Source organism: Grus americana, chromosome 6, assembly GCF_028858705.1.
Source record: "Grus americana isolate bGruAme1 chromosome 6, bGruAme1.mat, whole genome shotgun sequence".
NCBI lineage: Eukaryota > Metazoa > Chordata > Aves > Gruiformes > Gruidae > Grus > Grus americana.
This window is the reverse complement of record NC_072857.1, coordinates 18,263,629-18,285,167: the sequence shown is the minus strand read 5'-3', so window position 1 is coordinate 18,285,167 and position 21,539 is coordinate 18,263,629. Positions and strand designations below refer to the sequence as shown.

Sequence of the window (21,539 nt, the reverse complement as noted above, 5' to 3'; positions counted from 1 at the left end):
CCCCCAATCCACCACGGGCTGTGCGGGGAGTTGGTGCAGGAGCCCCATGTTGTGCACCCTGTGGAGTGATGCTGGGCATGGGGCAGGCAACAGGCACAGCACCATGTCCTACCTCTTCCAGGTGACAGTGGCCTCCACGTGGTTGATGGTGATGGTGATGGAGGCTGGCTGACCCTCCACCACGTACACCACATCTGGCTTGTCCAGGATGACCGGGGCCTCTTCCAGGTAGGGACCTGCCACACGCATCATCACCATCACCTCTGGACCCCACGTTGCCCAGGCCTGGCCAGCTTACCACCCCACCAGGGACAGAGACCCCTCCACCCCAGGCACCCATCTCCTCCCCACTGCCCCTCTCACCCCGGTCCAGGAGCTGCACGGGCCCCACAGGCGGGGAGGGCTTGCTGTTGGTCTTGGGGGTGGCTGTGATGACACGGAAGAGGTATTGGGCACCCTTGGTCAGCCTGTGCACCGTGTAGGTGGTGTCCCGCACGCCAGCCACCAGCACCAGCCACTGAATCGTGCCCAGCACTTGCATTTGCACCACGTAGGTCACCGAGTTGGGGTCTGCAGGGGGAAAGGGTCAGCACAGAGCCCTTGGCTAGCCCATGCACCCCATCATGACATTGCCCACCCCCTGCCCAGCCCCGGCACCCTCACCTATGGCGGTGTCCAGCCACTTGGGCTTGTTCCAGGTGAGCGTGATGGCTCTGCCGGTCACCAAGGCCACGGTGGGGGGCCCATCCGGGGGGGTCGGCACTATGTCTGCATGGGGAGTCAGGCAGAGATGTGAGCAGGGGTGTGAGCACGGCCACTGCCACAGCTCCTCGGGGCATCTGCCTTATGGGCTGGGGAGACGCAGGCTGGAGGGGACAGATGGAGCCAGCGACCCTCACTGGTCCCTGTCAGGGGCTCAGCCTGGCAACCCCTGTGGGGCTGGTGCTGCCAGCAAGTCCTGTGTGGTACCTGGGGGTCCAGGGATGGGTCCTGACCCCACAAGGTGAGGACTGCACAGCTGACCACACTTTTAGGTTGGATTAGAGACACCCTGAGGTCCCCTCCAACTTGAACTACCCTGTGATCCTATCACCCCAGGACCTCGCTACAGGGCCACCGACCCCCAACCCCAGGGCACAGCCTGACAGGGTGGCAGTGAGTGGCCGCACATCCCCGGTAGTGCCCACTGCTGCTTACCGGTGACGTAGAGATGCGCGTAGCACGTGGCCTTCCCCACTTTGTTGGCAATGACACTTTTATAGACACCGGCATGCGCATGGCTGACAGCTGTGAACACCAGGCGATGGACATCCTTATCTGGGGGGGAATAGGGGGATACAGGTAAGACCCCACCAGCCAAGCAGCGCAGAGCTCCCCTCCCTGCCTCACGGGGCGTGAAGGTCTGGGGGGTGATGCCTCCTCCCAGGGTGTCCGCGCTTCCTCCGCCCCAGGCAGAGGGACCCCAAGGGGGCGGGAAGGGCAGCGGGGAGCCCTACACTGCATCATCTTGCGGTCATCGGTGCTGTCGATGCGGGTGCCGTTGTGGAACCAGGTGATGGAGGGGTAGGGCAGCCCGGCCACCTGGCACTCCAGCACAGCCTCCTTTGACTCCACCACATCCAGGTTGTGCAGTGGCTTCAGGAAATCGGGCATGGTGAAGCACTCTGCCTCCGTCTCCGCCTGTTCTGGCTCCTCGGGGATAGATGGCATCTTCTCCAGCTTGGAGCTGCAAGAGCCCACACACACTCATGGCTGGAACACAGTGCCCTCAGCCCAGCCCTGACCCCCAGCTTTGCACAAGGCCATTGTCCCCCACATCCCAGGGGAAAGCAAGCAGGGGGGATGCAGGTCCCGGAGACCCCCGACTCTTACATCTGGGAGGCGGCAGACGGCCGTGGCTCCTCCACGTAGAGCTCAGCAGAGCACTCCACATGACCATGGGCATTCCTGGCAGTCACTGCATACTGCCCCTCATCCTCGCTGCCCACGTGCACGATGACCAGCGAGTGCAGCCCCCTGTCCCGCTGAATCCGCACGTTCTCACCCTCCTGCACCGGCTGGCCTGCATGGAGACACCAGCATCAGCACCACCACCCCTCGCAACCCCAGCTGGGAACAAGCCCTGGGTGTGGCCCCCAAGGGGATGGGGAGAGGTGTCCCTGCAGGGCCCTGGGCAAGCTCTCTGGGCTTGGGAGTTACCAAAATGGGTCCAGGTGACTGCTGGGGGGGGAGTCCCACTGATCATGCAGTCGAAACGCGCCGTCCGCCCTTCCACCACGTCCACATCCTCCAGCTTGCGGGTGAAGAGCGGCTGTATGGAGGGCTGCACCGTCAGCCGGGCGCTGCAGGTCAGCTCATCTGCAAGGAGAGCAGGTAGGGGTGAACCCCATGCCGCACACATGTGTGCAGGGCAGGAGGGAGCCTGCGACCCCCCCAGCTGCAGCCCCAGCAGCTAACACGGTTGTAGCTGAGTGCACCCCATGCCCAGTGTGGGCTCAGCCCAGGTGTGCTGGGTGCCAGGCTCTGTCTTTGCATGGGGCAGGGGGTGTACAAGTGTGTGCAAGGTCCCCGTGCCCAGGGCTGGGGCTCTGCTGGCAGCAGGGTGCCTCTTTCCTCCCCTCACAGCAGTACAGATGCCAGCAGCAAGGTGAGGTGGGAGGATGCCCTGTCCTCCCCATGGGGCAGGGGGGTCACAGCTGGCCTAGTCCCTTGGGGACAGGGTGGTGATGCTGAAGCAGGCAGCACCAGCACAGGCAGTGCCCAGGGGCAGCATGGGGACGGGCACAGGCTGGATGATCCAGATGAGGGGGTTTGCAGCAGGGACCACTTTGCAATGATGGTGGTGTTGCTCCCCCTGGGCAGGGACTGACACCATGCTCAGGCACAGCCTCAACTCCCTGCACCCAAAACTGCTGCTGCCCTCAAATCCCTGCAGGCATACAGCCTCCTCCATGGAGGGATGGATGCACGGGCACCAGCCGCAGGGGGCTGTGAATGGAGCTGCACCCTGCACCCCCCCACAGCCTGTGTTACTGCTGAGGGGCTGCTGGGGCAGGCTGGGGAATGGGAAAGGGACCCTTGTCCCTGCCCCGCTGCAGGGGACAGTGGCTGTGTGCAGCATGCACAGGCACAGGGGGTGTTGGAGCCATGGGACAGAAGCCGGGTCCTGCTGCTCTTCCTCAAGCTGCCACCAGTGACAGCTTGGTGGGAGAGGCTGGGCAGCCCTGACCCCCTGCCCCTCTGCCACCTCCCAGGCCAGCAGAGCCGGGCTGGTACTGCAGCCAGGTACCCGGAGGCTCTGGAGCCAGGGGATGGAGACAGCTGGGCACCAGGGCTGCACCCAGCCAGTACAGCCAGGGTGCAAATGCATCTCCCTGTGTTTCCGGGATGCTGCACAAACACCAGAGAGGAGCTGAGTGGGGGGAGATGGGGGCTGCAGGGCTCTGGGTGCAGGAGCCCAAGCTCCCCAGCTCCTGGGGCAGCAACCACTCCCTGTCCCCCACCTCCAGCACTCATAGCTACATCCCAGGGAGACCAGAGCCCCAAACCCGGGGGTGAGGGGGGGTCGTCCACCCCCAGCACCCCTCCAGAGCCGAGACCCTCCCGCCTCCCCTCGTCGAGTTGCATGACCGCCGCTTACCTTTGGCAGTGCTGAGCTTGCAGGTGTAGATCCCACTGTCGTCCTCGTGCACGGAGGTGAGCAGCAGCTTGCACTTGCGCCCGTCAAAATGCATCTTGCATTTGAGCAGGGCGGGCTGGAGCAGCCGGCCCCGGGACAGCCAGTCCACGTCCATGTCTGGCGGGCCAGCCACCAGGCACTCAAAGAGCGCCAGCTCCCCCGCCCCGACCACCACGTCCTGCAGGGGAACCACGATGGCCAGGGACTGGCACTCGGGGCGAGCTGCCCGGGAAGGGGGGAGAGAGAGAGAGAAAGAAAGACGCGTCTCAGCAACTGAAAAGCAACCATGAGAGGTGGCGGGGATGGAGGGGAACGTGCAGGGCAGGGGGGAGCATGCGGGGAGGGGGCCCGGCGTGGCGGGCAGGGGGTGCAGCGGGGAAGGGTGGGAGGAGGGGGCAAGATGTGGAAAGCGGAGCTGAGCTGGGGAGGGGGTTGGGGGTGAGGGGAGGTGTCCGTGCCAGGAACACACCACACAGCGCTTTACCAAACAGATTTTATTAGAGCTACAAAAAAAAGGGTCACGGCCTCGCAGCCCGCCCCCACCCCACCGAGCCCCCTCCCCAGGGAGAAGAGACCCAGAGCCAGAGGGTGCTCCGGGCAGACCCCAAGCCCTGGGGCTGTGAGGGATGTCTTGTGGTGGCCGGGCAGGTGCCTGGGTGGCCACCGCGAAGCCAAAGGGGCCAATGCTCTCCCTCCCCACTGCGGCTGGGGCAGGGTGCTCCCCTGTGGGGGTCCCCAGGGTCTCCTGTCCCCCACGCTCTGAGGTTACCGTTACAGAGCTGCCACCGTGCCGCAGCCCCTTCCCTACAGCCCTGGCCGGCACGGCGGCTACTGTGGGCTCAGCTCCCTGCTCCCCTTCCCTGGGCAGCGAGGAGAGGAGTGGCAGGACACGCAGACAGGGACAAATGGACGGAGCAAGAGACAAGACAGCATCATATGGCCGCCCTGGCCCAGCTGAGGGGGTGCCTGGTGCTCCCCCGCCGCTCCCCCACCCCGCCTCGGTTACGCCTCCCCCGGCCATCCTGCGAGCCCCTGCCCACGGTCGACGGCCCGCGCATCCCCGCGGTGCGTCCAGGACGAGGCGGCGGATGGAGCAGAAGGTAATAACACAAGGTGAGGTCCACTGCCTAAGAGGTGTCCAACTAAGAGCCCCGCGGCCGCGGCTCTGAGAGATGCACCCCCTTATCGTACTCCCCCTGCGTACAGACAAAAACCGCAGTCAGCAAGCGGAAGGGTTAGTGCAGCAGCAACGGGCCAGCACGCACGCACGCACGCACATGCCACCACCGGCACGAGGGGTGCGAGCACGTGGAGCCACCCGCTGAGCCCCCCACGAGGGGCCAGGGCTTGGGCCGTTGCCCCCACAGCCCAGCTCATGCCAGCCGTGGGGCACGGGGCTGGCTCCCGCTCCCACCCCGGTGCCGCCGCGCTTTGCCGGAGGCTGGGAGCAGGGTCCCGGCAGGGTACAAGCAGTGCAGCCAAGGCCGGGGTGGGATGGGCGCAGCCCGGGGGGCTCAGGCAGCCGTCAGCAGGGAGGGCTGGGGGGGAGCAAGGCACACACAGCAAAGGGCAAGAGGAGGGAGGCAGCATCACTTGTCCCCGCAGGCTCCTTCCCTGGCCTTGGGGGATGCCAGGCAGAGCCTGGCCCTCAGTCCCGAGCACCCCCCACCCCATTTGCATACCTACATTCGGATCCTAGGAGGACCACAGCAGGGCTGAGGAGGGACAGCAAGGGAAGGGGGCTGAACAGCCCAGTCCCGTGCATACAGGCTATTGCTGGAAATGGGCAGGGGGAAACCTCTCCAAGCTGCCCTGTGCCTGGCACGCAGCTCACAGACTGCCCGGGGCAGGGACGGCGGGAGCTGTCAGCACGGCAGGGCTGGGGGAGATGTCCCCTGCAGGGCCACCAAGGGCAAAAGCCCTCCCTGTGCAGCTGGGGGCAGCACCCAGCCCCAGCAGTGGGTATGTGGGGGGGATGGGGGTGAAGCTGGGCTGCGGGGAGCAACGGGCTCTGGGTGGGCACAGCTGGCACAGCTGAGCAGTGGGACCCAGGGTCATGGGGCCGCACATCTGGACGGGGCAGCAGGGCAGCCTGCCTTCTGCTGCAGGGCCAGCCGCTGTGGGCAGCCCCAGGCACGCAGCTCCACTTTCCTGCTCCCGGCTTGCACCCGCCTGTGCTGTGGCAGGGAAGGGCAGGCTGGCTCGTCCCCTTCTCCTGCAGCACCACCAAGGGGGGGTCTGCAATGGCCCTTTCCTCACACAGCTCATGCAAGGCACTGGAGCCAGCTGGCCCCTTGGGGCCATGGGGAAAACGCTCAGAGAGCTTTACCTCTGACCTCCAGCTTGGCCTCGCACTGCTTGGTGCCATACTCGTTGACGGCCTTGCAGGTGTAGAAGCCGGTGTCAGTGCGCTCTGCCGCCAGGATGTGCAGCGTGAAGAGCCCCCGTGCCCCCTCCACTTCCTCCGCATGGTGCCGGCGGCCGTACTTCACCGGCTGCCGGTTCCTCAGCCTGCTCAGGACATGGGCAGAGCGGCACAGTCACGTCTGGCCCTGCATGCCCAGCCTGGCTGTTCCCAAAAGACCCCCCTCCTCCACCCCCAGCCCTGCTCAGGACCAGAGTTCTGAGCTGGCCGTCCCCAAATGGGGAGGTCACCATGTCTGTTCCCTCCTTCCCTGCCCAGCTGTGACCCATCATGCACCAGGACTCACCAGTAAATGATGGGCTTGGGCTCCCCGCGAACGCAGACGCTCATGCTGACATCCTGCCCCTCCAGCACCGACTGGTCCAACAGGGACACCTGGGGAAGCAGGGATCAGAGAGCAGCAAGCACCCACCTGCACCCAGGGCCGTGCATCCCCACCACTGCACCCAGGGCTATGTGTTCCCCATCACAACAGCAGCCCTGGTGAACCAGGGAGCTGGTGGAGTGGAGGCTGCCCAGGTGCCAGGATCACCCCAGATCAGGGGGCAGGAAGGCCTGACCGGGCACCTCCTGGCACTGGGGACCACAGGGCTGCGGTCAAAGGGCACTGCTCCTCCTCAGCCAGGTCCCGGGGGGGGTTGTCGGCTCACCTCAAAAGTGGGTGCAGCCTTGAAGGTGCTCTCCGGGGAGCCGTGGGCAGCCCCATGCTCAGCTCTAGGCTGCAGCTTCATGGCCGGTCGATGCTGGGGGGTGCCGGACTCGGGGAACTCTTCCAGGGGGCTCAGGTACTCCTCATCCGAAGTGATGGGACTGGCCTGGCCGAGGGGGGGTGCCAAGTTCCCATGCCGCTCCACGGCGGGGGCTAGCACAGGAGAGGCTGCGTAAGGAGCTGGCAGCAGCCAGAGCCGGGGAGGAGGGTCAGGGCACCCATTTCCACCACCCTGCACCCCAGGGGTGCCCGGGGACACTCATCCCACGGCACATCCCAGCTCGGCCGCAGCCAGCAGCGAAGGGGTGCGGGGCCGCGCAGGGGGAGGGAGTGAGAAGCACTCCACGGGACGATAAGGGGACGCGATATCCCGCAAGGCGACAGCAGGGCTCAAGTGGCTCTTACGCAGCAGCCCGCGCTCTCATCCTTAAGCCGCCCGGATTCCCGGGATGGCTGTCCCTGCCCCGAGCCGGCGAGGGCTGAAGGTGACATTGGCAGCTGCGCTCCCCCAGCAGCCCGCCCGCCCGCTCGCTCCCCGGGGGGCCGGAGCAGCCTGCGTGGGGAGCCCACCCGTGGCCGGGATCGGATGGGGGACCCGCGAGGTGCGGGGTGCGTGCGGGGGCCGGGGGAGGGTGGCGCGGGGTGGGGAGCAGCGACCGGCGCGGGGTGCTGGCAAAGCCCGACCGCTGCGCCGGGGGTGCTGGCCCCCCTCCAGCCCGGCTGCCGGAGCGCTCTCACCCTCCCTCCCCTTACCGGGGGCAGGCGGGCGGGCTGCCCGGTGCAGGGCGAGGGCTGTGCCCCCCCCCACCCCCCGCGATGCCCGCGGACAGCCCCAAGGCGAAGAGCTCGGGGGCCCCGACCCTCGGCTCCCCCGCGCCGGCCCTCCCGCAGCCCCCCGCCGGCCCTCGCACTCACCGGGAGGGCGCGGCCCCGGCAGCCCCCGCCCCGAGCCGAGCCGCGCCGGGCCGGGCCGCCGAGCCGCCGCTGCCGCTGCCGGGGCCGGGGCCGGTGCGGCGGTGCCGGGCGCGCCTCCAGCCCGCAGCGCCGCCGGGCCGCTGAGCCCTCCCCGCCCCAGCGCCGCCCGGCCCCCGGGGCTGGGCCACCAGCGCGGGGGAGGGCCCGCCGCGGGGCCGGGGGCTGCCGGGCCCCTTCCCGCCCCCCCGCCGCTGTGCCCCCGGCTGGCCCTGCCCGGCCGGTGCTGCCCCTGGGTGTACAGCCCCACTGCGCCATGGGGCGGGTGGTTTTCCGGACGCTTCCAGCTCCCTGGGCAGCTCTGAGCCTCTACGCGCTCCCCAGGGACGCTCTTGGGATGGGGAGCACCTTGGGGCTGCAGCAGGCTGGGTACCCCCCAGCTAGCGGGGTGGAGGGCAGGCTGGGTACCCCCTGGGCTAGCAGCTTGGTGGCAGGCTGGGTATATCCACAGCTAACAGCTTGTGGGGCAGCGTATCCCCATGGTTTGCAGGTTGGAGGCAGGGGTATCCCCACAATTTGCAGGTTGGAGGGCAGGCTGGGGTATCCCCATGGCTAGCGGGGCACAGGGCAGGTATGGGGGAGGCCGGACACTGGGCTGCTCGCTGGGCGCTAGGAGATGCTCACAGCCTGACCCCGCTCCCCCCACGGCAGGATCCCTCCGTGCTTGCCGGGAGCACGTCAGCTGCTTTGGTTCAGACCGAGCCTTGTAGGGTAAGGAAGCCGGTTTCTTCCCAGTGACAGCATCGGCCGAGCTGGCAGCCAGCCTGCCGCGGCGCCGGCCCTCCCACCGCCGGCCGCCCTCCCGCCGCCCGGCCGCCGGCACTCACCGGGCCGCACGCTGAGGATGGCACTGCAGCAGGTCGCCCCCACCTCGTTGGCCGCGGTGACGGTGTAGAGGCCGGCGTCGGCTACCCGGGCGCTCCTGACCAGCAGGGTATGACGCTCGCCCTCCGCCTTGATGGGCCGCGTCGTGCTGCTCCGCAGCGGCACCCCGTCCTTCCTCCAGGACACTGCCGGCAGAGGCGAGGGTCAGTCGTGGGCAGGAGAGCCCAAGCTCCCCCGGGGGTCTGTGCAGGGTCCCGGTGAGGCCAGGCGCTCCCCTGCCTGGCCTGGGGACCCCTTTGTCGTGTGGGGAGCAGCCCCGGGTTCCCACGGCCCCTGACGGAGAGAGCGGGGCTGGCCCCTGATTCCCGGCACCCTCCTGCCCTCCAGTGGAGGCTGGAGGAGGGAATCAAAGCCGCTTCGCTTCTGCCCGGCTCTGTCGGCTGGTACCGGCTCTGGCTGCCCAGCTGCCCCTGCTCACGTCCTGGCTACGGCGTGCCTGGAACCCATCAGCCCTGAGCCGGGCAGCCGGGCTCTGCCCCCGGGAAATCACCTGAGCTGTCCCAACAGTAGCCCAGAGCATCACCCGTCCCTGCCCATGCAGTGCTCAGCGGCCCTTCTCCCGCTCCCCCAACAGCCCAGCCCATGGGGGGAACAGCAGACACCCTGCCTACACCCTGCCCTCTGCATCCTGCCCTGGCAAGTGCACTTCACGCGAAAGGGGTGCTGCCAGGGTGGGCACATCACCTCCCTGAGACACCCAGCTCAGGGCTGCATGTCCCACTCAGCACAGCTCAGGTGGCCCCAAGGGACAGCTCAGTGGGTGGGACGTGGACATGCAGAGAGCCCCTCTGCCGCGCTCACACCCCCAGCCCCTCCAACTCCACGGTCACTCACCTTCTGGCTGGGGGTTGGCTGTGACAATGCACTTGAGCAGCACCTCCGCCCCCACAGCCACTGCCATGTCCTGGATGGGGATCTCAAAGATGGGGGCTTCCAGGGGGTCTTCACCCGCTGAGACGTAGGAGTCGTCAGAGGACTCTGGACAGGGAGAAATGAGCACTGTGGCTGTCAGTGGGGTGGAGCAAGCGGGTCCTGTGCTGCACTAGGCTGCATGCAGGCAGAGCAGGAGCCTTGCAACCCCCCACTCATCCCTGCCACCATGTGCCCCACACCCTCACTGGGGCATTAGCAGGTCCCTGGGCCACGCAGTGGAGGAAAGGGCCACATCAGAGGCCACCATGGCACAGTGCCTGCAGTGGGATGAGGCAGGGGACCAAGGGGCAGGGAGCGTACAGCCTGCTGTACATCCCCATACAGCATAAGGGATGTGAGGTGACAGCAGGGTGTGGAAGGAGGAGGGTTGTACAGCCACTGCAGTCTCCGCTCCATGCCCTCCCCAGCCCCCCACAGGGTGCTGACTGCTCTGTCCCCACCACATCAGCATCAGCCTCCAGGTTCCCTCCCCTCCCATGGCCCCAGCATGCAGGCAAAGGTCCTGGGGCTGTGCCAGGACCCAGAGCAGAGCCTGGAAGGAGCTCCTGGCCCGGGTGCAGTCTGGTCTCACCCCTGCGTGCTGGGATGGGCAGGGCGCCTCTGCCCCAGCCAAGCCACCACAACATCCCCTGGGGATGCTTGGGCTGCACGCCCTGCCTGGAGCACCGAGCACAGTCCAGCCAGGACGAGTTGCAATGGGTGCCCTGTGCCCCCGGAGGCTGGAGCAGCCCAGGGCTGGGTGCCAGAGGTCAGCACCCTGCGTCCTTCCCGTGCCAGGCAGGAGGGATGGAGATGTCACCAAGTGTCGCGGCCTCAAGACCCAGCAAACTGGTACCCAGGCTGGTCTGTCTCATGGCACTGGTTGGTGCCAACATCCCCAACCTGCAAAGCCATGTCCCCCTGCCCCACCCGTTCTCTCTGGCACAGCCTGGGCTCCCCACGCCTCCCAGGGGCTAGCTGGGGGTCCCCCATCCTGCTCAGGGGCTACCTGGGCCACCTCTGTGCCCGCAGGAGGGCAGAAAGCCATGCGCCTACCTAGCTCCGGAGAGGTGGGCCTGGCTCGGCGCCCCTTCCCCTTGCTCCGCGTGCTCCTGCCTTCTTGAGCCATCCGGCCACTCTCTTTCTTCTCTGACACTTTCATTTGCCTTCTCTCCACCTCCCTGCCCGTGCCGTGCTGCCCTGCCCAGCTCCTCTCCAGGCGAGCCTCCTGCTCCATCCCTGGCTTTGCCCAGGGCAGGAACCGCACTTCCACGGGCGCCTCTGGCCGCCGGTACAGCCCGTGGGGCACGGCCAGCCGGGCAGCCAGGGCTTCGCTCACCACCCCGGGGGCATGGGCTCCACTGGCGGGGCCCCCATCCGGGCACGGGCTGCCTTCGGCGGGACCCGCCTGCAAAAGGGCTGCCCGTCCCTGGGGGGTGGCTTGCGCTAACGGCCACTGCTCCTTCTTCTTCACTTCCCCAGTGCCTTCTTGCTGCAGACCCTTCCTGGCACCCGCATCCTCCGCCTCGGTGGGCTGACGGACCGCTGCGCCGCCCCGTGCCAGGGCTTTCCTCCCGCGCTGCCCCCCCAGCTCCGGCTCCGCATCAGGTCCCACCAGCGCCACACTGGAAAGTGCCAGGTGCTGGATGACGTGTGTGCTCTCCACCGGCGGGAAGGTCTTTGGTGGCAGCGCCTTGCGCCCACTGGTGCCCTGTGAGGACGGGGTGCGGGGGGCACGGGGGGTGGAGGGCTCGCCGGCCGCAGGGGGTGAGGGTGCCGGGGGCAGCCCAGCTTTGCACAGCTCCTGGGAGCGCCGCAGCTGCTGCTTAGAGACCGTCCGCTTGATACGGGTCAGCTCCTCCGCAAACTTGTGCTCGATGGCGTAGACACGGCCGGCGAACTTGCCCCGCTCATCAAAAGACGCGGCTTTCTGTCGGAAGGCCAAACGCCGGCATGCTGCCGTGCTGCCTGGCTCCCAGCGGCCACCTTCCCTCATGTCCTCCCGCGAGCCACCCAGCGTGCCGGCACGGCGCAAGCCGGAGCCAGGCTGGTCGAAGGAACGCGTCTTGCGCAGGGGCAGGTGTGCGGGGAAGGGGCTATCCGCCTGCTCCAGGCTCCTCCGCCGCTCCTCGAAGTACTGCAGCCTCTCGAAGATCTTGGAGCCGGCACGCACCAGCTTGGGGGATGCCCGGACAGAGACACGACCGGAGGCGTCGCTCATGGGTGTCTGGGGACGGGACTCTTGTGTGCTGCCCTGTGAGTACCCCGAGGACTTGGGCTTCTTGATCTTCTCCTCGTACTCCTCAGGGACAGTGTCCTGGTACTCGGCTGGCACCGTGGACTTCTTGCGGGGGGTCACGGGCGTGAAGGAGGGGACGCCAGGGCCACGGGTGGCAGGCTGGGATGCAGTGCCGGCGGGCGGCGGCAGGCACGGGCCGGCGCGGGGAGACGGTGAGCGGAGGATGGGTGGTTTGGCAGTCAGCGGCAGGGCAGCGGGGGACCTCGGAGGCTCAGCACCAGGCTTTGGAGATACAGGGCCACTGTGGGGGTCATCTCTCCGGTAGCCCCCTTGGGGGATGCTGCTGCAAAGGGAGAGACAGAGGAGCACAGTTCAGAGCCCACCCTCACCGCCTGGCTGCGTCCCCGCTCCCAGCCCGCACCACAGTGCCCAACGGGGCACGGCAAGGGGGGCAGGCGGCCAGGGCAGCCCCCGGACCGGGGAGCCTCGAGGGGCCCCAGCAAGTGAATCCGGCCACCCTGAGACCACTGGGAGCTGGCTGGGTTGGATGACAGTCCTGGGCTGCTGTGACACAGCAGTGTCCCCTTGCCCAGGGGTACCCATGGGGTGATGCTGGGATACCCAGCAAGTCCCCTCCCCCAGGGCCACCATGCAGACAGGGCCAGGGGTGCCCCAGCCGGGGTGCCCCGGCTTGCTGGGGCAGTGCGGCACAGGACAGCTCTTCTGCGAGGCGGAGGGGATCCCCAAGGCTACAAGCTCCCCACCCACACACATGCTGCTGCGGGCACATCCCCCCACCCCACAGTGGGCTTGGCGATTGTGGTGCAGAAATCATAAGGTGGAGATGAGGTTCTGGTAGAAGAAGCAGCCTTGAACAAAAAAAGGGGTAGGATGTAGCAGGCCTGCAGGGATGGGGACCAAAGGCGGCAGGGAGGGAGGGGGGCTCTGAGCACGTCAGCAGGTCCTGCGGAGGCAGCATGTCCCTGGCCCCTGCTGCCACACCTGTGGGGTGGGGACTGCAGGTGACACAGCCTTGCCGGTGAGTGTCCCAGGCTGCCAAGCACCCCCAGGTCCCTGCACCCCGGACTGCGCAGAGCCTCTGCGGCTGGGCGGGATTGGGGGACACCCACGGCACAGCCTGCGGGTGGGATGCTGCGGCTTGTGCAGCAGTGCAGGGCTTACCCCCAGCCCCAACCTGGCCACAGCAGAAAGGGACCCCCCCACATCTCCCATCCTCACCCAAGGGCCTGCACCCCCCTAGCCCAGGTTGCTCCCACATCCTCACCAGGAACAGGCTGCCTACTGCTCAGAGCCCCCGTTCCTCATTCGGGCATGGCGAAGGCAAAGAAAGCCCAGGCGGAGGGGAGGAGATGGCTGCAGGGGTTGGAAGGAGATGGCCCCAGCGCGATGTCCCCTCCGCGCACTTCCCCTGACTACTTACACGTGGAGCGAGAGCGCCCGTCCTCGGTACAGGCTGAAGGCGCTGCCGTACGGGTCGCTGGCCACCGAAAGGCTATCCTCCGACCCCCAGCTCGTGCCCACCAGATTAGCCCGTGATGCCCGCACCAGCGGCTCCACGCCCAGGTGCCGGACCTCGGCGCTGCGCGGGGCCGGCGCGTTTGCTTGCCTTGGGGTTCCCTGCAGCTGCTGCCAGGCAGCGGGGCGGAGGTAGGGTCCCCGCATGGGGAGGTTGGCATCCGTCTCCTTCTCCACCACGGTCTGCTGGCTGCCCGACCAGCTGGAGCGCTCCTCTGCTTGTGACAGGGCCAGCACTGAGGTCGGCGTCGTGTTCATGGAGGCGTCCACAAGGGTGTCGGACCCACCTGGAAGGAGAGGAGTCAGCCGACACTGGGTGCCCGTGGGGATGAGCCCAGCACCCTGCTCAGAGAGGGCTGACCTGCCACGGGGTGTCCCGGGGTGTCCCAAGCAGGCTGTCCCAAGCCCTCTCTCTCCCCTTTGCATGGGTGGACCACAGCTCCACCCCCATGGAGACCCCCAAAGCTGGGCCAGCAGACCCCTTGGGGGGGGGCCATGCCCGGAAGCCAGTGTCGAGGCTCGGTGCCAGTTGGGTGCCCCCTGCTCACCCGTGGGGGTGCTGAAGGCCGTCTCATCCTGGAGCTCACTGCGCTGCGTCACCTGGGGGTCGCTGGGCTCATCCTCACCCGTCTCCGAGTCTGGGGGGGTGGGGAGAGAACATGGGGTGAGGGGACACGGGGACAGCAGGCCAGGCTGGTGCTGCCCCTTGCAGACCCACCGGCTCCAGGGGCAGGAGAGCAGTGCCTGGGCAGCTCCAGGGTGGGGGGCATGACTGTGACCTGCAAGGACAAGCTGCCAGCAGGGAAAGGCAGGACCAGGGGTGGGAAAGTCCATCAGGGCAGGGGAGGGCAGGCAAAGCGAGCAGGAACAGCATTAGATGATGGGAGGAAGGGAGACCATGCCGGTGGTGGGAATGGGGCTGCTGGAGGCAGCGCGGGGACGGGGAGGCAGGGCAGGGGCACAAGTGGCAGCAATGGGGCAGGGCTGGCATCGGGCAGGGGTCTTCCTACCGTAGCTTTGTTTCCTGCAGGAGCGGAAAACTTCGCTTCCATAGGGGCAGCAAGAGAGAGAGAGACATCAACACCCGGTTATCGGCCCAGCCTGCGGAGACGCGGGGGGCAGCGGGGAGGGACCTTGTCCCCAGCATCTCCCCATGCTGCCGTGGGGCAGGGACCTGCCGGGGCAGCGCCTGGGTGGGCCATCCCAGCTCAAAGGTCCGGGGATGGGGCCAGGACTGGGCATTTGCCCATCTCAGGATCCCACAAGGAGCACCCCGTGCCCTGCCTGGCCCTATGGCAGAGACCAGGTGCCCATGGGGCATGGAAACAGGTCTGGCTCCCCCAGACTTCCCCTCCATGTCTCCACTCTCCACCCATGTTCACTGCACGCCGCTCCGGCACGGCACACAGACCCTCCTCGCACACAGACCCTGCTTGCACACAGAGCGTCCTGCTTGCGCAGTGCACGGCACCATCCCATCCCCATGCCACGGCCGTGTCCTGCATGGCAGGACAGCCACCTCCTGTGTCCGGAGCTGCTGGAGCTGCCCTGTGGGCTGGCCTCGCCATCGCAGCACCTGCACATCCCTGTGCCCTGCAGGCCACCACAGCTTCAGGTCAGACCCCCAGCCTGTGCCCCAGCTGGGCACTCCCAGGGGTGCTGGGGCACACGGACATGTGTGTCCATATGCAAGCACCCTCCCTCTGGCACATACATCTGCATCCCCTACCCCACTGGTGGCAAGTGCTGCACAATATGGCCATGCCCCACAGTATGGCCCTGGGTTGATAAAGCAGGGATGCTCAGGGTGGAGCATCAGTGAGAGCCTCCCCACAGGTAAGATGCAGCCAAGCCAGATCGGCGCCACTCTAACATCCTGTCCCAGGAAAGCCGACACCGCGCAGCCAGGGAGGGCCAGCCTTTCCTTCCCACCACTGCCCGAGACCTCACCAGCTGCCGCAACAGACCCCCAGTGGCAAGGGACATCTCCCTTGCCCCACCACTGCTTCCCTCCACTGCACTGCCACAGCACAGTAGGGGGGCCACACTGCTCCCCCCACTCCAAGCCATCCCTCTGCAGCCCGGCACATCGCCAGCTGCCCTGTGTGCTGCCACTGGACCAGGCTCCCCAGCCCAGCCACAACAGCCTGGCAGCCCCCAAGGAACCGGAGCTGTGGAGCCAGGAGCAGCCTGGCCTTGTGGGGGGCACCGGGACGCCCCGGCTGACCAGGAGCCTGTTTTGGGACTGGCGAGCTGCAACCCATCCCTGCCCAGCCTCTGCTCGCTGCTCCCCTGCAGCATGGAGGTGGGGCTGGACCCCATCCAGGCACACTCAGGGTGGTGGGGGGAGCCGGGTCCTGGTAACTCAACGCACCATGCGTGAAGCGCCCGAAGCGCCGCGAGTGGCCGGTCTTCTGCAAAGGAAAAGAGAAGAGAGCGTTACCCATGGCACAGTGCCACGTACCTGCTCACGCACGCACGCACACTGCTGGCACAGCACACCCGCATGCGCACACCTCATCATAGCACATGAGGCACCACTCACACCCACAATCACTCACACACACACACACTGGCACAGCAAACGTGGTGCCACTCACACCCTCCCGCTGGTGGGGCACACCAGGCACTGCTCGCACACTCACGCGCACACCCCCGGCTGCACACCCACAGGGTACCCACAGGCGCACACCCCCAGGCACACACCCCCGCACTCACAGCCATGGATGGGTGTAGGTGGACATGTGTAGAGCATGCCCAGCCATGCACACGCACACACACACACAAACACACACACATATCCCTTGTTGATGGCACTGTGCACCCCAGCCCTGCACCACTGCCCATGTCCAGGGGGTGACAAGCACACCCAGCCCTGCACTGCTGCCCGTGCGTGGTGAGGTGACACTGTGCACCCCAGCCCTGCGCCGTGACCTGTACCTGGGCAGCACCAGACCTGGGCAGCACAGCTGCCCCAGCACCGCTGCCTGCAGCCAGCACCGCCTGCAGCAAGGTCTTTGCCTGGGTGGGTGCCCAAATGCTCCGCAGACCCTTTGAAGGCACCGCCCGCGCCAGTGTGGGGACCGGTCCAGCAAAGCGTCTTTCAGGCACTGGCCCAGACGCCGCCACGGGCACTGGCCCAGCGCAGGGGACAGCACCCTCCATCCCCAGCAGAGACTGTGCCAGCTGCGAGAGAGGCTGCCTGGCGCAAATGGCATGGGACCGGTCTGTCTGCGTGGGGCTGGAGGCGTGGGAGCCACGCTTGCCCGCACCGTCTGGGCTGGCAGGCGGGACCCGAGCACGGGGTGGAGGTGCCAGGAGCTCCCTGCCAGCTCGGCCGCCCTCTGCGCCGCAGCCCAGGGCCAGGCACCCGTTTGCCAAGGGAGGGACCAGCCGAGGGTGACCCAGCTGCCAGGCCTGACGTGCACCAACACCGTCTCCCAGGGAAGCAGAGGGATGGGGTGATCTCCAAGGTAGGCTGGAGTGGGGATGTGGCGTGCAGACAGGCAGGGTTGGGCTGCCAGGACTGAGCATCCTTCCCAGCCAGTCTGGGTGACGGGGTCTCCCCAGGACACTGACGCCCCGTGACCTGTCTCTCCAGCGTGGAACCCAGGGCTGGACACCCAGCTTTCTTGAAGCCCTTTACTCTGCCAGCCCCTCCTGCCTCCCCACAGCTCCCAAGCAGGGTCACAGACAGACAGCCTCCAGGGACAGACAACCCCCGGGGCAGCTAGCCAAGCATGGCCAGCAGCTAGTTGCCCTTGGAAGGGCAGCAGGCTAATTTTGCATGCCCCAAAAGCTGCTGCCACTGCAGCAGCAGCCTCTGCTCACGGGCAGCACTTGGGGGCTCCCACCAGCTCCCTGCCTGCATGCGGTGCTGGCCAGAGGGCAGCGGCTGCACGAGACACATTTGTATTCAGGCTGAGCCAGGCTTCACCTCCCCTCCTCGGCTGACTGTGCTGGTTCTGGCTGGCAGCCCGTCTTCCAGGCCAGGGAAAGATAGATGAGTGATTAACTGCACCATCGGCGGATAATTCCCCCATTAAAAAATGAAAATGCAATTGAGTGCCATTATCGGGTGCTCTTGTGGCTTCCCCAGGGACTGGCGCCATCAGCTCCCCATCCCCAGAGGGCCTGGGCTGGGCTCCATTGCCCAGAGCTACCGGGTGGCTGAGCCCTCTCCCCTCTGCCCCACAACAGGTCCCTGCAGGATTGGGGCACCCTGCAGCCTGGACCCTCCTCGGGAACAGCACCCACCCGCAGCTCAGCAGGGAGCGAGTGCTGGGTGATGCAGGGTCACCTCTGAGCAGGGAGGTGGAAAGGGGGCAAGAGCAGCTCAGAGCTCGCTGTGGGGCTGGGGCCTGGGCAAAGGGACCAGCCAGAGATTGAGGGGTGTGCTCCCTGCCTGGGATTTCATTTGCACCCTGGGAAAAGGGGCGGGGGAGCCCCAGGAGCCCGCTCTGTGCCCACCCAGCCCAGGCTGGGGAAAAGGACTGGCTGGGATCAGCACCTGGCTTCAGCCCTGCTCCACAGGGCAGCTGGGTGAGACCTGGCATTGCCTCCTTCCCCCATGCCAGCCATAGACCCCCCCTGCCCCGGCTGGGGCCCTGCCGTGGCTCTGGCATGGGGCATCCCTAGCCATGGGCCAAGGGGAGTCAACGGGGAGAAGGGGCTGCTGGAGCCATGGAGCACAGCCCGTGCAGCCTGACACCGCCTGGCATGTGGAGCCCAGCACGACACAGCACTGGTGCCACTGGTGCAAGACAGGCAGACAGGGAGCAGGGATGGGGTGAGGTGGGGAGGCAGTGGGTGGCTTGCCTGGTGCGGAGGGACAGCCACTGTGGGTGTCCCGATACCCCCCATGCTCAGCTAGTGGAGCAGGACCCTGCCCCGCCATACGGGCAAGCCCCTGGGCTTGTTGCCCCCAAGGACAGCTGGGGCAGCCGGGCAGTGCCAGCCACCCTACACCGGAGGGACCCCTCCACCCGGTTCCCACCATCCCTGGGGACCTGTGTCCCACGGCACATCCCGCACCCCTGGGAAGGGGCTGTGGGTGACAGCCCCTCCCAAGCCCCTGCTGGGCCACCAGGCAGGGTGACAGCGGGGAGGCCACACGCCTGCGCTGGGTGGAGCAGCGGGGTGGGCTTGTGCGCCCCAGGGGAGCCGGGGGCGAGGGGGCTTCCTGGAAGAATGCCCTCCATCCTCCACCCCCCCGCCGAGGCCAAGTGACGTCCTTGTTCCTTGCTCGGCAGCAGAGCGTGCGGCGGGGCCCGCGGAGGAGCCTTGCCTGTGCCAGGCATGCTCCTGACGCGGAGGGGATGACGCATGCAAAGCCTCGTCTCCAGCTCCGTGACCACCGGCAGCAGGGCTGGGGGGAGCCATGAAGCAGCCTCCATTTGCTGCCCCGGCTCCGGAGGGCAGAGAGGGGAAAGGGCGGTGGTGGTGGGGGGGAACCCTCAGCGGGGGTCCCAGCCCCGCTGCTGGCACAGGCGGTGCTGAGCACCTGCCCTCTGCTCCTCCTGCCCGGGCTGGCGAGGACAGGCGGGCAGCTGGCAGCTCTGCAACCGGGGTTGCAGCCGGCAATGGGCGAAGCCCTGGGGTGCCTCGGGTGGCAGCGGCAGGGCCGGAGGGACACCCCCATCCCCATCCGCTCCCTCTCCCCGGTACTGCTCCCTCCTCCCGGCACCCGCCGGCGCGGCAGCCCGGAGCCCTTACCTGGAAACGCTTCTTCACCCAGATCTTCTTCATGCTTCTGCAGAGCCCGACTGGCCCGGTAACACCGGCTCAGGCCCGGCAGGACGCCAGCCCGCTCCCGGCGGGGTCCCCGCTGTCAGCACGCCGGGGGGGCAAGCGATGCTCCGAGCATCCTCCACCGCCGGCAGCCGGGGACGGCGGAGGGAGAGAAAGGGGCTCGCCAGGTTGGGCTCTCGGGAGGGCTGGAGCTGTGAGCATGAAGCATCACTGGAGTGCTCCTCCCTCCATCCTTCCCCCGCCTGCCTCCGCCTCCGCCTCCCCGCCAGCCCTGGCACACAGTGACAGCGGCGGGGGACAGGCAGGGCACAGGTGGCGGGGGGGGGCGAGGGCAGCCGCGGGGCCACACGTCCTACCCCCCGCTGGCTTTGGCTCCATGGCACCCAGGGGTCCGAGCCCCCTGCCCAGCCATGCGGCTGTACCACTGTCCCCTGCCGTCGGTCCATCCTGCCCCACTGCCCGGGGCAGGGGCTCTTCTCTTCCGTGCTCAGCACCGTGGGGCACAGCCCACCACCGCAGCTCCCACACGCACCCCGACGAGGACAAGAATAACACAACACACAAGAATAACAACACACCGTGCCAGCGCTACACGCGACTGCTCTCCACGTGCTGCCCCCAAAGTGCCCCCAAACAGGGCAGCTCCTCTGCCACAGCTGCCACAACCCTGCACACAGCAGCACAACCACAGTGTGCCACGGCACTGCCCAGCCAAGATCCAGGCTCACCATCACTCTGCCAGCCTCTGCTCAGTCCTCCACATCCTCCAGCCACTGGCGATACAGAAAGGTCCCCTTAACAAGACATGCGCGTGGGTCCCAGCACTGCTGACCTGCTAGCACACGAACAAGAGCTAATATGGGCACGGTCCTTCACAGCAACCCCCCTGGTCCGGCACTGCCCACACCACAGTATGAGCCCCTCCTTGCAAACCACCCAGCCTCCCCTTGCAAACCACACAGCCTCCATCACCAGGCACCCAGCGCCCTTAAGGCAGACCTTGCACCCTGTCCCCTGGGTGCTTCAGGACCCACACAGCATGGCAGGGCTGGACTGCTCACCCCACAGCTTGCATCACTGCTTTATGGCTGGTGGGGATGCAAGCTTGACACAGTGAGGTAGGCTGTTGTCCCTGTCCACATGAGACCTCCCCTCCTGCTGGGGTGAGGACCCATGGCACAGCTCAGGGCAGGACTGAGTGCCCAGGACTGAGCTGCAATGTAGATCCCGGGGTGTGGGCAGAAGCTGTGGGTGGGGGTCCCCGGTGAGGCTGGCCAGGGCCATTAAGACCTCTTAGTGCTGCCGGGGTGCTGGCACAACCCCAGCATGCCTTCCCCACCTGAGCCTCCCCAGCTCTGCCGGCCTGTTCTCTGGGTGACACTGCAAATAAGCCAGAGGGGCAGTCCCAGCCCCACAGCCTCAGCGGGGCCTTTCCTGCCTGCTGTGCCCCCCACAGCTCACGGTGCCCTGCATCACCAGCTCACCAAGCCGTTGAGCCCCACAGCACCCACCAGCCCCCTTTTCATGCTCTTCAAGAGGCTGCCGAGGTCCCAGCCCCACCGGCTGTCCGCACTGCCCCCTCCCACTGCAGAGCATCCATGGGGATGCTGCTGGAGGCTTCCCCACCCAGCACTTGTCCCCATGCTGCTCACCTGTCCCCTGGAGAGCCGGCTGCCCCACGCAGGGCGGCACACAGGCATCACGCTCCCCACGACGCTTGGCAGCTCTGGCAGCTTTTCTCTGCTTCCCCTCCCAGCCTATGACTCCCAACGTGAGGCTTTTCATGGCTCCATAATAACTTGCAAATTACCCAGTACAAAAGGAGCTGTTTATACAACATTTCTGACAGTCCCACAATTCGAATGATGCTGCGGGGTTTCCGTGGAGACCCCGCACGTCAGGCGAGTCCCACAAATGCCAGAGCTGGCACTAAGGGAATCTCCTGTTGGAGCCAGAGGACTCTGCTGGGCCCCCCAGCCCTGGGTGGGGGCAGAGATGGGTACCCCTGGGCCAGGGCTGGGTAAAGGGGTAGCCTGTGGGGCTGATGTCCGCAAGGATCCCTGTACCCAGGGTCTCCCTGCAAGGTGCTCTCACCCAGGCTGTGCGTGCCTGTGGTCCTGTCACAGACCTGCACCAGCCTGCACTTTTTTTCACACTCAAGGTGGGGTAAAACCCTAGTCAGGGATGCCGGCAAGGAGCACCAAGGCTTGGGCTTGGCACACGGCGGTGTCAAGGCAAGGGTGCTGCCACCACAGCACTGCAGGGACAGCCCCAGGGAGGGACCACATGTGCCCAGCCAAAACACATTCATTCGGGTATCCTCCAACTGCCACGTCCGCTGCCCCATTTGCCACGGCTCCCGGCTGGCCAGGCATGCAGCCCTTCCCTGCGACTGTGTCTCTGCCACTTGGCCATCCCTCAGCAAAAGCCC

The 21,539-nt window shown here is 66.9% G+C and overlaps 1 protein-coding gene across 4 annotated transcripts in view; it reads right to left on the bottom strand.

Moving 5' to 3' along the window:
* Nucleotides 1–21,539, bottom strand: part of SPEG (striated muscle enriched protein kinase) — a 38,680-nt gene that overhangs the window by 10,949 nt on the left and 6,192 nt on the right. Inside the window, exons 2-19 of one of the 4 annotated variants that reach the window (XM_054830263.1) lie at nt 15,732–15,771; nt 14,368–14,402; nt 13,906–13,995; nt 13,263–13,644; nt 10,639–12,164; nt 9,505–9,648; nt 8,613–8,795; nt 6,755–6,966; nt 6,391–6,479; nt 6,009–6,190; nt 3,641–3,901; nt 2,200–2,358; nt 1,873–2,062; nt 1,497–1,726; nt 1,198–1,317; nt 664–768; nt 364–570; nt 113–236 (exon numbers count right to left, since the gene is read on the bottom strand). In XM_054830263.1, the coding sequence (XP_054686238.1) occupies nt 113–236; nt 364–570; nt 664–768; nt 1,198–1,317; nt 1,497–1,726; nt 1,873–2,062; nt 2,200–2,358; nt 3,641–3,901; nt 6,009–6,190; nt 6,391–6,479; nt 6,755–6,966; nt 8,613–8,795; nt 9,505–9,648; nt 10,639–12,164; nt 13,263–13,644; nt 13,906–13,995; nt 14,368–14,402; nt 15,732–15,771 (4,279 nt within the window). The remainder of the gene's footprint in view (nt 1–112; nt 237–363; nt 571–663; nt 769–1,197; nt 1,318–1,496; nt 1,727–1,872; nt 2,063–2,199; nt 2,359–3,640; nt 3,902–6,008; nt 6,191–6,390; nt 6,480–6,754; nt 6,967–8,612; nt 8,796–9,504; nt 9,649–10,638; nt 12,165–13,262; nt 13,645–13,905; nt 13,996–14,367; nt 14,403–15,731; nt 15,772–21,539) is intronic. The other 3 variants (XM_054830264.1, XM_054830267.1, XM_054830266.1) reach the window with 3 other exon arrangements.